This window comes from Neopsephotus bourkii, unplaced genomic scaffold (genome assembly GCF_033783945.1).
Source record: "Neopsephotus bourkii isolate Nb327-2 ecotype Australia unplaced genomic scaffold, CSIRO-AGI_Nbou_v1 NB_1139, whole genome shotgun sequence".
NCBI classification, from domain to species: Eukaryota; Metazoa; Chordata; class Aves; order Psittaciformes; family Psittacidae; genus Neopsephotus; species Neopsephotus bourkii.
This window is the reverse complement of record NW_026901625.1, coordinates 3,784,218-3,798,303: the sequence shown is the minus strand read 5'-3', so window position 1 is coordinate 3,798,303 and position 14,086 is coordinate 3,784,218. Positions and strand designations below refer to the sequence as shown.

Genomic DNA, 14,086 nt, shown 5'->3' with positions numbered 1-14,086 from the left:
ATACCAAAAATCACAGAGTACAGCAAGCAAGATTTCAATCAGAAATGTATCATTAACAGCGAGACAGGAGGCAACAAAACCCTTCCCTTCTCCACCACTGCTCATCTAAGTGGATTAACATCATCTCAGGCCCCACTTTGGACAGAGGGCTGGACCAGATGGACTCAGCTCAATCTTCCCCCCTGGGAGGTTAAAGCCATTCCCTTTGTCCTTGTCCAAAGCCTCTCTCCAGGTATCTTGTAGCCCCTTTAGGCTCTGGGAGCTGCTCCTAAGGTCTCCCTGGAGCCTTCTCTTCTCCAGGCTGAAGAAGGAATGAAAGCTCTTCTATATTCTGTGTTTCTATCTCCAACTCAGGAGACTTCTGTGAGCAAGAGGGCCAGGAGTGATTCCAGATCACTACCGTGCATCCCTCATGCTGCAGAATAAACACCATTTGTCAATGCTGAAACTATCCTACGCTTACACAGCTGTAAGCAGAGCACTGGAGGTGCCCACACATGCTGTCTCTTTCTCTTCTAGCTTGTAAATGGTGCTTTTCAAGAGGACCTCAGCAGAAGAGCACAAGGAAGGCTACAGTTAACCTTCCCCCTTAAGACAAGGTAATTCAGTGAGAGTCAAACCCAGCCAGGAGTTGAGCAGGACGGCACCAAACAGCCCTCGTGGTTTACAGATGGGCTGTTTCCATGTCATGAGCTCATTCATTGACTTGACTGCAGCATGGGTTGGAACAGTAAGATGTTAAGGGGCCACCTTCCAACTCTCTGGAGGAGAGAAATGGAGGAAGTTCCAAGCAGATTTTACCCCTTGTGTAGATGCCAGCTGCAGCCTGTAAATGACTGAACACGGCAATTTGGTAGTTCAACCTGAGTGGTTTATATAAACTCACACTCAGACACTATTACTGAAAAGCTCTTCAGAAGAATCGACCTTGCAATGCTGAGTTTATCATCAGAACCTTGGTGTCAGCATCAAGGTGAAGAGACTAAAGGTGGACCGACAGAGAAAGCACTCTCTGCTTTGTAATACTGCCACGAGCCTTTCTGATTTGGAGCTTTGGAGCATTTCCTAAATCAGATTCAAACCCCTCAGTTCTGTTCTCTGAACTGAGGTCTCCTATGAGCGTTTGATTTTCTGCCCTTCCCTTTTCTTTGCCTATAAAGTTGTGCTTTTCTGCTGTGGATGCAGAAGTCACTGTTTTCAACTAACAGAACTCACTCTGAGAGCAAAGCTGCCTCTATCCCTGCTGTCTGAAGCTTTGGCTTTGAGAAACGAAGCAGTCCATAATTTAGAAGGCTAGAAGCAGGGAACTAAACCTGTACAGAAGTAATATTCTTAACAATAGAGGCATTCTGAACTGAGTACTGTAGCATAGCAGATTTTAATTGAAGAGTCAATCAGTGCTAATTATCACATTTGTATAGGAAAGCTTGATTAGCTTAGACAGGGCTGAGAACTTAGTTCAGTCACAGACACGCAGTAATTTCACACTGTGTGATATTCCCAGGTACTTGGGTTAATTTGACAAGAATAGTCCTTATATTTGAAAATGAATCTGAAGAGCTGCACAGCTGTCAAAAAGGGAACTGCTTCCCTTCAGCAAGCACCAAAGTCTCCTTCTTAGATTGGATTCCATGGCCTTGGCCCCTCAGAACGCAGCAGCCCCCGAGGTGACGTACCGTGATCTGGGATCAAGCCAGTCCCCGGTCTCAGCAGCAGCAAAACTTTATTCCCTCCAGCCTGAATCAGCTCAATGGCTCGCGTGTGAGTGATTCCTTGGGTGGGTTCTCCATTAATTTCAACTATTTGGTCACCAACCTGAGGAGAAAAGAGCAACCAGGTTCATCCTTGTGTCCCTCTGACACTATAGACTGATTCTTAATTTAGAAATTATCAAATAAGAGGCAGAGGCTTCTATTTCTCTCCTCATGCTAAAATCCACTCAGCAATAGCAACACCATTCCAGGGCTGCTGATCAACATGACATGACACAACACACTGGTGGTTCAGAGATCTTCACACAGGCCTTCTGCTCAGCAGCTCTCAGGTCACTTAAGTGCATCTTCCAGTTATTTACAACTGATGAGATCAATACAGCCACATGCCTGAATGCATTTTCATTGAAGGAAGCTCTTCCCTGTGAGGGTCCTGAGGCACTGGCACAGAGTGCCCAGAGAAGCTGTGGCTGCCCCATCCCTGGCAGAACCATTCCATGATTCTATGAATTAGCAATTTACAGAGGCACTGGGCAGGTAATGACTGCTCACATTAACTTTGCAGGCTGCTGGGAAGGGGTTGGAACAGCACCCCTACACAAAGGGTCATGAAATCTATTCTACAATACATGGATCAGCCAATGGATGTCACTAGTGTATAAAATTAGCAGTTTAAAGGGACTGAGTGGGCTTTGTTAAATAAACTGTCTCTGCCAAAGGAGGTCACAGTCTGGTTACTCATCGGATAGGACAGGACAAGCCGCTCCACACAACGTGCCTCCTGTCATGCTCAGTTGCCATTAACTGGGCGAGAAATTCCTCTTCACAGTTTTAAAGTACAGCCAGAAAATGACACCATTTTCCTGCTGAGAAAGGAGAATCTGAATGATGTGAAATGTGTGAATAACCTCATGCTGGGTGAGTGCAGCCCCTCTGCGCTTCGAGCCGCTGGGGACACGCAGCACAGTGCTTACGGCATTGCTCCTCCATAGAAATCACGCCCCCATGGGACACAGCTGACTGTGGGTGCACTGAACACATCCCTGCATACACACATCCCCTGCCCAGTGAGAGCCAAGTGGTGGAAGGAGGCTTCATGCTGGCATGTTCAGGAGTATCTTGCTATCATGGTCCCCTCTAACCGATGCCTTGGCACAGGCTGTCTACATGAAGCGGTGTGCAGTCAGCTGGGAAGCTTTTGGTTGTTCCTGCTGGGAAAGCAAAGCCCTGAAGCTCAGTGTAACAGCACTTGCAGGAGGAATGCAAGAGAAAACATTACTGCTGAATGCCACACTCATGTAGTCCCTCAAGCACGGGGGAAGAAGATTACTGCAAAGAACAGGACAATAGGAGATAACAATACTTAGAACTCCTCATCCAATTAAGCCTCACAGTAGCTCCAGCACATATCTGTGCCAGCCCTGCACTGTCAACTACAGTACAAATGGAGGCAGAGCCTTGTGCCAGTGGTTGTACATGCAGTAAAGCACCAGCACTGCACGTGGAACAGCATCTTGTGGGCACCTGGATTCAGCTTCATGCTCCAGCCTCTGAAAATTCAGCTCTGGGCAGTAGTCACAGGTTGTCACCTACCACTGTTCTTTGGCATTGTATCCATATGCTTTGCTTTTATTACGTCTGAAAGTGAATGCCTTGCACAAAGATAAGGATTTTGCCACTGTGGGTAAATCAATGTGCCAAAAAGCCGACTTGATCACTAAACTGAGGGGAGAAGACAAACTCACGTGTACTCTCCCATCCTTGACAGCTGGCCCATCTTCAGCGAGTCGAAGGATGAATAAGCCCATGTTGTATTCCTTTCCTCCTCGAAGGCTGAATCCAAACCCTCGAGGGCCCCTTTCCAACTCCACTGGGAAACAGCCAGGATTCTGTGCAGGAAGTCAGAGAGAAAAAACAGATGAGGACCTACAGGCACATTTAAACATTTGTTTTCCTGGAAAAATGCTTCACACAGTTCAAGAAACATGCAATCCATGGTTTACACCCACTTCACCACCACTGATGTATGACTGGGTGTAATGGTTTCATCCCAGCTGTAAGGATACACAACATTTCTCTTTCTGAGTTTTAGATACGCATGAAGTTTCTGTAAGAAACTGCCCAAGGGTCTGTAGTGGCCCTATTGCAAGCATTTGCTGCTTCTTTTAGCACTATAACACATAGTCAACTATACCAAGGAGATAATAAGGTTTTAAGGTGTTAGCAAAAGCTTTCTATGCAACACTTCACTGCATTTTTATTTGCAACTTCTCCACCCAAGGTCTGTCAGGGGAATGCTTTATTGTTCTGATTTGAATACTCCATGGCAATGCCACCGTAGCATCTTGATGGACAAATAGTTTGCATGTATCTGCACCCTCTGGAGAGTTACCTGTACCTGGGAATGACGGCTGCCAACAAGTGAAGCCACGCCAGCGTCAGGCTGTGTCAAGTGCTTATGCTCAGGCCAGGAAAGCCTGTAACTACTTGAAACTTCTTTTCCAGTTTCGCTTTCCGTAGCTCCCCTACACAGAGGGAAAAGGATGTGGATGTTACCTTTGCATTAACAACCCCTCTGGTTAAGCTTTTCCAGCTGTTCTCGGTTCCTTTTGCCAACCCCAAAAGCTCTGTACCTGTCTGTGCTGGAAGCGTTGATCTGGGCTGATCCCAGTGGTCGGTGCTGCGGAGCTGGACTCTGCCTGGCGGAGTTTGTTCCCGAGGGAGGACCACGGTGGTCTAAGAGATTCAAACAAAATCAACCGTCAGGACTTCACAAATACACAGGCAACAAACTCGCCACAAGAACAGTGGCCATCGGGGCTCTGTCTGCTGCTGCTACTGTCTGGCATCCCAGGCTGAGCTCACCTCGCAGTGGTTGCGAGGCAAAGAGGATTTTCTGAGGTCCAGTGCCATAAGCCAGGAACCCAACTGGTTCCATGGAATAAAGTCCTGGGAATTGTATTCTTACCTATGCGGCTTTCCTTCAGAAAACCAACATCATGTTAACTGAAGCAGACATGAACAGAAGGGTTTTAGAATGTCAGCAGGTTGATAAAAGGCAACGAATAAGCCCATGTTGTATTCAGACATAAATACAGACAGAAGGGACTAGGGCTAGTGAGATCCATCTCAAACCAACCCCAGTAAAATACACGAAGTGCTCAAGCTTTAAGCCCCCATGACCCACAGTGTGTGCTTGAGCCCAGAACTCCCTTGGGTGCTGGGCTGCACCCCCACAGTGTGAGCAACAGCTCAGGGAGGGGATCCTGCCCCTCTGCTGTGATCTAGGGAGACCTCCCTGCAGCCCTGATCCAGCTCTGGGGCAGCAGCACAAGAGGGACGTGGAGCTGTTGGAGCGAGGCCAGAGCAGGCCATGGGGATGCTGCGAGGGCTGGAGCAGCTCTGCTCTGGAGCCAGGCTGAGAGAGCTGGGCTGGGGCAGCCTGGAGAAGAGAAGGCTCCTGAAGGGGAGACCTTAGAGCAGCTCCAGTGCCTAAAGGGGATGCAGGAAAGCTGGAGAGGGGCTTGGGACAAGGGATGTAGGGACAGGCCAAGGGGAATGGCTTGAACCTGCCCGAGGGGAGACTGAGCTGAGCTCTTAGGCAGAAGCTCTTCCCTGTGAGGGTGCTGAGGCGCTGGCACAGGGTGCCCAGAGAAGCTGTGGCTGCCCCATCCCTGGCAGTGCTCAAGGCCAGGTTGGACACAGGGGCTTGGAGCAAGCTGCTCCAGTGGAAGGGGTCCCTGCCTGTGGCAGGGGTTGGAACTGGATGAACTTTGAGGTCCCTTCCAACCCAAGCTACTCTGTGACTCTATGATCTTAATGGAAGGAAAACATAATGCTTATTATTAGACTGAGCTTCTCAGGTATGTGAGACCTCCCGGGTCCTTCACAGGCTGTTTGGTGCTGTTATGATGATATGCCTTCAGGAGTTTTTTTCTCTAGAGACAAAACATCAACTTTTACTCCTGGTTTATCCTCAGAGTTTTAATTTAGAAGCACAGGCAAGAAATAAGCCATCTGTTTGTACAAATCCTCCAGTCCTCTCTTCAGCCTGCTCCCTCGTGTTTCCAGCTAATGCTCGACAAAAGCTGACAGGCTCCTGCTTTTGTGAAAAATGCTAAAGAAAGTCTTCTGGCACATCAAGTGCAGTTCATTTATCTGTATGAAAAGGAGATATTTCCTTTTCATGCATCTGTGAAAGCTGGGAGGTAGAGGGAAGGGGGACAAGGTGGTATTGTTGCCAATCCCAAAGGACAGCACTGAAGATAATGGGGAACAGCAAACTCCATCAGGGTTTATGCTCTGAGGCGCTGAACAGCAAAAGGGCACTTTTTCCTTTGGAGCTGCATCCTGCACCTTCCTCAGCGTTCACCACTGTCTTGTGAACCATCTCTGAAGCTCAGCTCTCTCCCTGCAAACCAGGGGGGAAAACACCTGGACTTGTGACTAATTCACATCCACCATGGCTTTCTGTAGCATCTGCTGTATACAGGGTTGTGCTGGGAGGTAACTGATTTCTCCAGCTAAATCAAGGAGAATTTACACATGGTGATGTATCCCCATTTTGGTGGCACAGGTTCTGTTTCTCTTTCGCTGTCTTTACATCTGATACATGCCAACTCCACCTCCTGTATGCCACAAGTTTTTTCTGTCTGGTCTCTTCAGTCTGGTGTTATCACCTGCTGATGAGAGGTTTTCTCCCCCCCCTCTCTTTTAGTTCTCCTCAGGTTCTCGTTTTTTATCTACTTTTTGGCTCCAAGTCTGTAATTGAGGAATTGGGATGAGTTCTTACACAGCATCCAGGTAAGGTCATGCATTAATAAGGGACAAAAATGTTACCTTCAGAAAGCTTGTTCTCAAAACAAAGCTGATTAAAAGCCCCAGAGAAACTAATCTAATGCAACCAATACAGCTTCAGTTGCATTATAAACATGGCCCTGGGCAACTGCTTTGAAGTGTGTCCCTTCAAAATGGAATGAATCAGATTTGATAGAATGAAAACCTTAATAGAAAAGTAACAATTTATTGAAGTCTCTCTGCTTCAGCATTAACAAAACAGAAAATTAAGCCTTTGAAATTCTGTATTACAGGCTGAGAGAGCATGTTAAATATTTGCCATGAATGTGAAATTAGAGAACGTCTATTGCATTTATTCACATTCTGGCTTCAGGTATTTATTATCTAAAAGGTGAAAAAAAGCCAACTCTCTGGTAAAATAATGATAGCAAGTTTAATTAAAGCCACAAGCAGCAATCCAGAAAAACACAGTGGCAAGCAGGGTTGGAAAACAGCTTTTCCTCTTCACGTGATTGGATTTTACATATTTATAGTGAACTGTTTGTGTAGAAACAATGCCATATTGAATGCAGTGTTGCATGGGAGCTTCCATTAAAAATACAGGCCAGGTTGGATGGGGCAACCTGGTATTAGTGGAAGGCGTCCCTGCCCGTGGCAGGGGGTTGGAACTGGATGAACTTTAAGGTCCCTTCACACCTAAACCAGTTGTGACTCTGTGATGACTCTGCAGTCACAAACACTCACTTTGATGCTTGGATGGACACAGCATTTGCATGTGAAGAATCCACTAGCAAGCCCAGAGGCTCTGCAGGAAAACCCCAAGGCAAGGTTTTCATGGTGGGATGCGACCACTTTTCAAAGGGTGGTTTTGGCAGACAGGACTACTGGATGTTTCTTTTGTATCCCGGAGATACAGCATTGGGCAATTTGTGTATTTTAATATAGCAGGATGGAAAACCTCAGAGCGTGTAAATGGAGAGGATCTGAAAGCAGGTGTCCCAGTGGCCTTAGAGCACCTGAGCATCTAGGCCAGATGCTCCAGAGCATCACGGGAGCACCTGCCTCATCTGGAACACAGCTCCTGGCAGCAGCAAGAGACAGCCACTGCCTGGGGGCAAGATTTTCTCTCTGGGCATCATCCTGTGTCTGCTGCAGCACCCCCAAGGAAAGGTCTTTTCTCTTTGGTTGCAGAATACAAGGTCTGATTATGACATGCTTCCCTGTGAGCAGCAGTCTGTCTCTCTCACATGAAAAGTCATGAGAATTTCTCTTACTCTGCACTGTGTTGTTCATACCTGTATCTTACTTTTCAGTATAACCAACTTAGCAGCTGTCTCTCTGCCCCACTTGCCTTCAGCTCTTTCAGAGCAACAAGATGAGCTTCACTCTCTTTAATTGCCAAGCATCTTAAAATACTCCACTTTAAGCAAATTAACTTCAGAAGTCACAAACAGCAGACTCTGGCAGTGCAGTAGGACCCATCAACATGCTGGGACCATGCACCCTCCTTACCTTCCTCAGCCACAACAGTCAGAGTCACCACGTTGCCTGCATCCTTGATGAGCTGCACTATGCTGTCATGTGAGAGTTCAATGATGGATTGACCGTTCACTGCTGAGATGCGGTCTCCCACTTTCAGCTTCCCACACTGGTCAGCTGGGCTCCCGTCTATAACTCGCCCAATCTTGTGAGGGATCACTAGGAAATCAAGAACAGGCATAGCAACATATTCATTTGATATTCATTATTAATATTCATTCGATCATATGAATGACAGCATCACAGAATGGTTTGGATTGGAAGGCACCTTAAAGCTCATCCTGTTCCAGCCCCCTGCCACGGGCAGGGACCCCTTCCACTGGAGCAGCTTGCTCCAAGCCCCTGTGTCCAATCTGGCCTTGAACACTGCCAGGGATGGGGCAGCCACAGCTTCTCTGGGCACCCTGTGCCAGCGCCTCAGCACCCTCACAGTGATTTATGTCAGACAAGCACCACACAGACCCAGACTGTGACAGCCATCCCAGAGACTGCCCCTGCTCTAAAAGGTGGCACTGCTTGTGCAAGAAAAACCTGCAAATAATGAAGAAAGTAGAGTGAATGGAAACAGCAACCCCTGACGGCACAGCCTTACCACACCCAAGGTGTTATACCTAAAGAGAAACACAAGAAGGAGACAGGTCACATCTGTAAAGGGATGAGTAAAACCATGTGTCCCAGGAGCACTCTGAAGCAGTTTCTTTGCCTATTGTATTGTTTTCCATTTCACAGAGAGACCCTGGTTCACTGTGTGGACTCAGAGCCAGTTTAACACAGTCATTAGAAATCCAGATGCACAGGTTAAATCTTTCTCCTTGAAACCAGAAATGAAGCCTTAAATACTCTTCAAAAGGAAATCCAACTTCTCCTGCCAGAGACTGACTTAGTAACCTGGTGAGCATCAGAAGCTACCCTCAGCACACCCAGGCAGCACAACAAGGTCTGCACAGACCCATTCCCTATTCCTGCTCTCCAAGATAAACTTGAACCTGTAATAATCATCTTGAACTTTAACTAGCTCTCCTGGCTTGGGTTCCTCAGTCCATCCCATGGTGACACACTTCTCCATATAGACTACTCTAAAGGCCAAAGTGATGGGGCCATAAAAGACAAAACAGGGAAAAGAGGGAATTTTATGAGAACTAGAAGGAAAAAAGGCTGCTTGCAGTTACTTTCCCAGAGATGAACACAGATGCAGGGAGAGCAGAACTAAAAAGGCACCAAGGAGGGAGGGATGCTCTACTCTAGCATGGTTCTTCCTCTGGAGGGAGAGCCCTGCCATGGCTCCTGTGTCTCCCTGCCAAGAGCTGTGCTGGTGCTCAGAGAGAGATCTTGTTTTAGAGTCTACTGACCCAAACATCAGTGCTGCAGATGGCACTGGGCAGCCAGCGAGATGCCATTGTGAAGGGAGAAGCCTACCAAAGCCTGGGGCAAAAGAGCAGCTCGTTGAGCTGCCTGGGTGCCGACGTGGCCCCAACAGCAGATTCACATTACATCAAAGCACATCAGTCAGTGTGCTTCCCCATGCGTCTAGAGCAGCCTTTCATTCATCTGTATGCCTGAAAGCACAGCAAAATTGGCTTCTGTCCTTCCCAGATCCTTCAGCAGGGCTCTTCTGCACAGGAACTGCTGCACTCCTCCTTTGTAACTCATTTCCAAAGACCTCTCCAGACTGACCTCCACATGTGTCACAAACACCCTCACTGGTACTTCATATAAAAGCCTGTTTGCACCTTCAAACCCTGAAGCAGGTTTGATGGATACCTATTTTATGTAGCTGCTGCTCTCCCAAACATGCTTTTCTCTGCAGGATTGGAGAGGTGAGGAACATTATGACCTGTCAGAACTATCAGCTGGCTTTTCAAAACCACGGCAGCAAATCTGAAACACTCACATCGTCATCAGGCATCCAAGATTGAAAAGCCATCAAGGATTGTTTTAATGAGCTAGCACATGCAGAAGTTGCTGTGAAAGAACAGACACTGATGCCTTCTAGCATTTACCATGAGTTTAGATGTTATTTAATCTTCCCTTAATAGACTGTGTTTTTAACTATTATATAAAGCTAAGAGCCAACTGTGAAGAGTAAAGCACTGCAGGGCTGCAGACTCAACTGCTGATTACTTGTTTTAAAATAATCCTGGCTTAGAAGAACACAATAGTTCCATATTAAACTGTGCCACAGGAAAGTTCTGCACAGCACAGCCTGTGGCTGCACCAGCATCTCTTTTTTTTCCTGTGTGTTAGAAACAGCCTGGACCACAGGGCTTATGTATCCAGCACTGGAATTGGTTTTAGTTGTCTCCTACTTTCAGTTCTAATAATAAACAAACAGGGATTTGCAGCAGATCCTCAGAGAGAGGATGCACTGTGCCTGGACCACTGCTGCTTCACCATCCCACCATGCTGAGTGCTTCCAGAGTGGCTGGTTTAACATTCTTGAAAAGGTACTGACTGAGCCAAGACTGCATCACACGTTAAATATATATCACATGAATTCAGCACAGTGTTATTTATTCTGTGCTCCTGCTGGTTTTTTATTGTGCAGTAAAATGAAGTGGAAAAACAGAAGTGTCTGAGGCTCAGTAAGAGACATGCTGTCAAGCCATCATTATGTCTGCCTGGAACCAGATGAGTTCAGAAGGTTGATTTACACTACAGAACTAAAGGAACTGAGTACGGATTTCAGGAGTTATCTGTACCTTAATGTCAGTGAACTGAGTCCATTTGTGGCTGAACACATTTGTGGCTTGTATTTTGAGGGCTGCCACAGATAAGCAAGCCTTGGACTAGATGACCTTTGAAGGTCCTTTCCAACCCAAGCTAGTCTATAAACTATTTTGTGATGGCCAACAGGAAAAATCTCAGAAAGATGATCCTACTGAGCACCTCTTGCAGAAAATATTCAACAGCCTCTCCCTGGCACTGGAAATAAGTGGCAGTCATCAGCACAAGGAGTACTTGATTACACTGAGCAGACCTACTCCTGTGCAGGGGGTAACAGATCTTTCTAGTCATTGAGTTGGTCTCCACAGCTTCCTTTAAGCAGCTTCTCTCACTCACTTCTGCTCACAGTACTTCTTTTTCTTTCTGCTTTTAACCTTGGTTATTTTGTTGTTTATCTTTACAGCTATGCCTGCAGCCATGTCCATATGTCAGAACTGTAATACCAGAGCATGCTCCTTTTTTGTTTTGCACCCTACCTGTCTGACAATAACAACTTCATTGCTTTCTTCCAAGTACTGCAGTCTCTACTTTCTCAGATCTCCCAAAATGAGAAATTCTACCCAATTAGGTAACATAAAGCCAAGGTTGAAACTATACTTCCATTAAAACATGTACAAATTAATGCAGTGTGGGAATCATCCTGCTGAGGACTGCCCTGAGGACTGTGGCAAGTTCACATTCCTGTGTCTGGGCTGGTTGAATGTGACAGACTTTCCCCCTGCTCTCCACTTATGTCACTGTTGGGTGAAGAAGAGCATGAACATGAAGCAAGACAGACCAAGCCTCAGCTATTTGGGCTGTGAAACTGTGAGTGGAAAATGACTGTGTCTTTGCAGAGTGCTGGGTAGGTAACACCAACACATCAAAGAAGGAGAAATCCATAAGGAAGCTGCATCCCATCTCACCTGCTGCTGCCAGCAGCAGCTTTGGTACAAGCATCAAGCAGTGACACCACCACCAGAACACTGCACTTACCACCAGGAGGAGGTTTGTTCTTTGAGGTGAGGATGACAAAGCCAAATCCTTCATTCTCCTTCCGCTGCAGACGGACATCGTAGACCTCTGGGGACTGCAAGTTTGCAAACTCCACCCGATTCAGCCGGGGAGAGCCGTTTTGTGTGAAGACAGGCTGCGCCTCCTCCTCCTCTGCTTGCTTTTCCCCTTTCAGGTAACAGACAAACAACAAATAAGGAAAAAACAATACTGCTGTTTCACAAAGCAGCTACAGCAAAACTACGTCTCAGTATCAGTGCCAGCGTAAGGAAACACTGCCTGCCTGGGAAAGTAAGGGGTGAGTTTATGAACAATGCAATTTGGATCAGACTGAAATCAGATGCAGGATAAAGCATTCAAAGGCCCAGTTATGCAAGGAAAGCCTGCTGCACACTTGTTGCACACAGGTGAACAGACCTGGCTCTGGACAAAGACTTTGTCAGAGTGACCTGATGCCTTTTTATGGTAAAAAACCCCACTGTGGCTTTTCTGCATGCTACAAGATCTACGGCAGAGATTCAGCTACAAACCACAACTACTGCTGTCTTAAGTGAGGAGCAACTGTTTACTTGGAACAATGGAAATGGTTTTTAAAAGGCAGCCTGAAGACTGAAGTCAGGCCTTCGTTTAGGAAACCTACAAACTTTTGGTCCTGAAGTATTCATCTACCATAAGGTATCTTAAAAGACATTGAGAATTGATCTTCAAAATACTTTTTCCTTTTACTTGTATATACTCAGAATGAATGGTTGAGTAATGCAATGGAAACGCAATACTGGTTGGTAATCAGAACAGGGGACTGTCACCAGTTCTCCTGAAGCCCATCCCAGCTCTGTCGTTCATTTGATCAGCATCATCAAATCACAGACAATGCTCCTCTGTGTACTGCTGACCTGGACACTGATCTAAAACTGCAGAATCACAAGATGCTACCCCGAAAACATCTCTGGTTTGAATGCACTTACTCTTCCTACACACAGGTGCCAAGAGTTTTGAGAATACTGCTTGTACAGAAAAGAGATCGTGTCATTACTCAGTTTGCATGGGGATAGTGGCTGTTCTAATTAACACCTGCAAAAAGGTTTGAAGCCATCATAATTTTCAATGCCCTACCTGTGCGAGCAGTGCAAACCAGCAAGCACCAAAGCACCAGCTTATTGAATCTGCTTTTCTCCACTTACTAAGAATTATAGCCGACCCTCCTGAATCTCAGGCTGCTCGTCTCTAGTGCAGTAACTGACAAGTTTCAGAGCAGCTTTAGATGACTTGATTACAAAAAGTGCTCCTTTAGCCAGATGTGTGTCCCCTGCAGTACCCTCTCTGGACAGACAGACACATACCACCAAAGAAGATCTTCCTCCGGACTGTGAGCAGCACCTGCCCATTCCGTGCAGCACTGGTCATTAAGTCCAAAACTTGTTTGTGTGACTTCCCTTTCACAGGGATTCCATCGATGCACATCAGCTCATCTGCAGCTCGAAGCCTGCCGTCTTTCTCTGCTGCTCCCAATGGGATTATGGCTCCAATATAAATCTGTCAGCAGAGCAGAGTCAGGGGGTTTGATCAGCAAAACATGAACTCATCAGAACATGTAATGGAATGCAGGTGAATCCTGACAGATGAGGGCTTTTGGGAAGGGAATTTTAAAGATTATTTAACTGTCCAATTGTAGCAGAAATACAGCCAGCGAGTGTGCTTTGCACCAGCTGACTCTGGATACAATTTGGGGGCTCAAAGCATTGAGTAAATACTTAGTTTTGAGGGGTTTTTAATCCTTATTTCCATGAATTCTGGAAAAAACACTCTCTTGAGCATAATGGTCAACTTTTGACTTAAGCATAGACTGTACTTTTTACATATATATGATTTCCCAGACACTGAAACAAAACCCTCTGTCATTCACTCTACTTACTCAAGTATCTTTTTAAGCAAGACTAGGTCAGAGTGATTGGGAAAGAAGTAAAAGCTTTTGAAAGAATTCAGATTTATTTCTGAAAAGCTGCTCAGACAGTTCCATGCTTGGAGCTTTTTCAGCACACAGCTTTTGGTGATTAGATAATGGGATTCAAACAGCTGCACTCCCCTTATCAACTTTGTCTACTCCCACCTCATAAAGTGCTACTAAATATAACAGAGATAAATTGAGCACACACTATTCATATGCTGGAATTACATTCAGGTTAAATGAAAGACTGAGATTAATTATGGCCAGTACTTGTTGGGGGTTAAACCACGGTGGGCAGACCATCTGCACACAGTGCTCATGACATTAGCTTTACACTTACCAACAATTATGGCTGTCATGGAAACAAAACACCACA

At 46.1% G+C, this 14,086-nt stretch overlaps 1 protein-coding gene across 4 annotated transcripts in view; it reads right to left on the bottom strand.

Moving 5' to 3' along the window:
• The window catches only part of MAGI3 (membrane associated guanylate kinase, WW and PDZ domain containing 3), a 75,371-nt gene that overhangs the window by 3,609 nt on the left and 57,676 nt on the right, over positions 1–14,086 (bottom strand). For all 4 annotated transcript variants that reach the window (XM_061363065.1, XM_061363061.1, XM_061363062.1 and 1 more), the window contains exons 14-20: positions 13,106–13,298; positions 11,748–11,933; positions 8,022–8,207; positions 4,346–4,448; positions 4,111–4,237; positions 3,458–3,601; positions 1,677–1,815 (exon numbers count right to left, since the gene is read on the bottom strand). In XM_061363065.1, the coding sequence (XP_061219049.1) occupies positions 1,677–1,815; positions 3,458–3,601; positions 4,111–4,237; positions 4,346–4,448; positions 8,022–8,207; positions 11,748–11,933; positions 13,106–13,298 (1,078 nt within the window). The remainder of the gene's footprint in view (positions 1–1,676; positions 1,816–3,457; positions 3,602–4,110; positions 4,238–4,345; positions 4,449–8,021; positions 8,208–11,747; positions 11,934–13,105; positions 13,299–14,086) is intronic.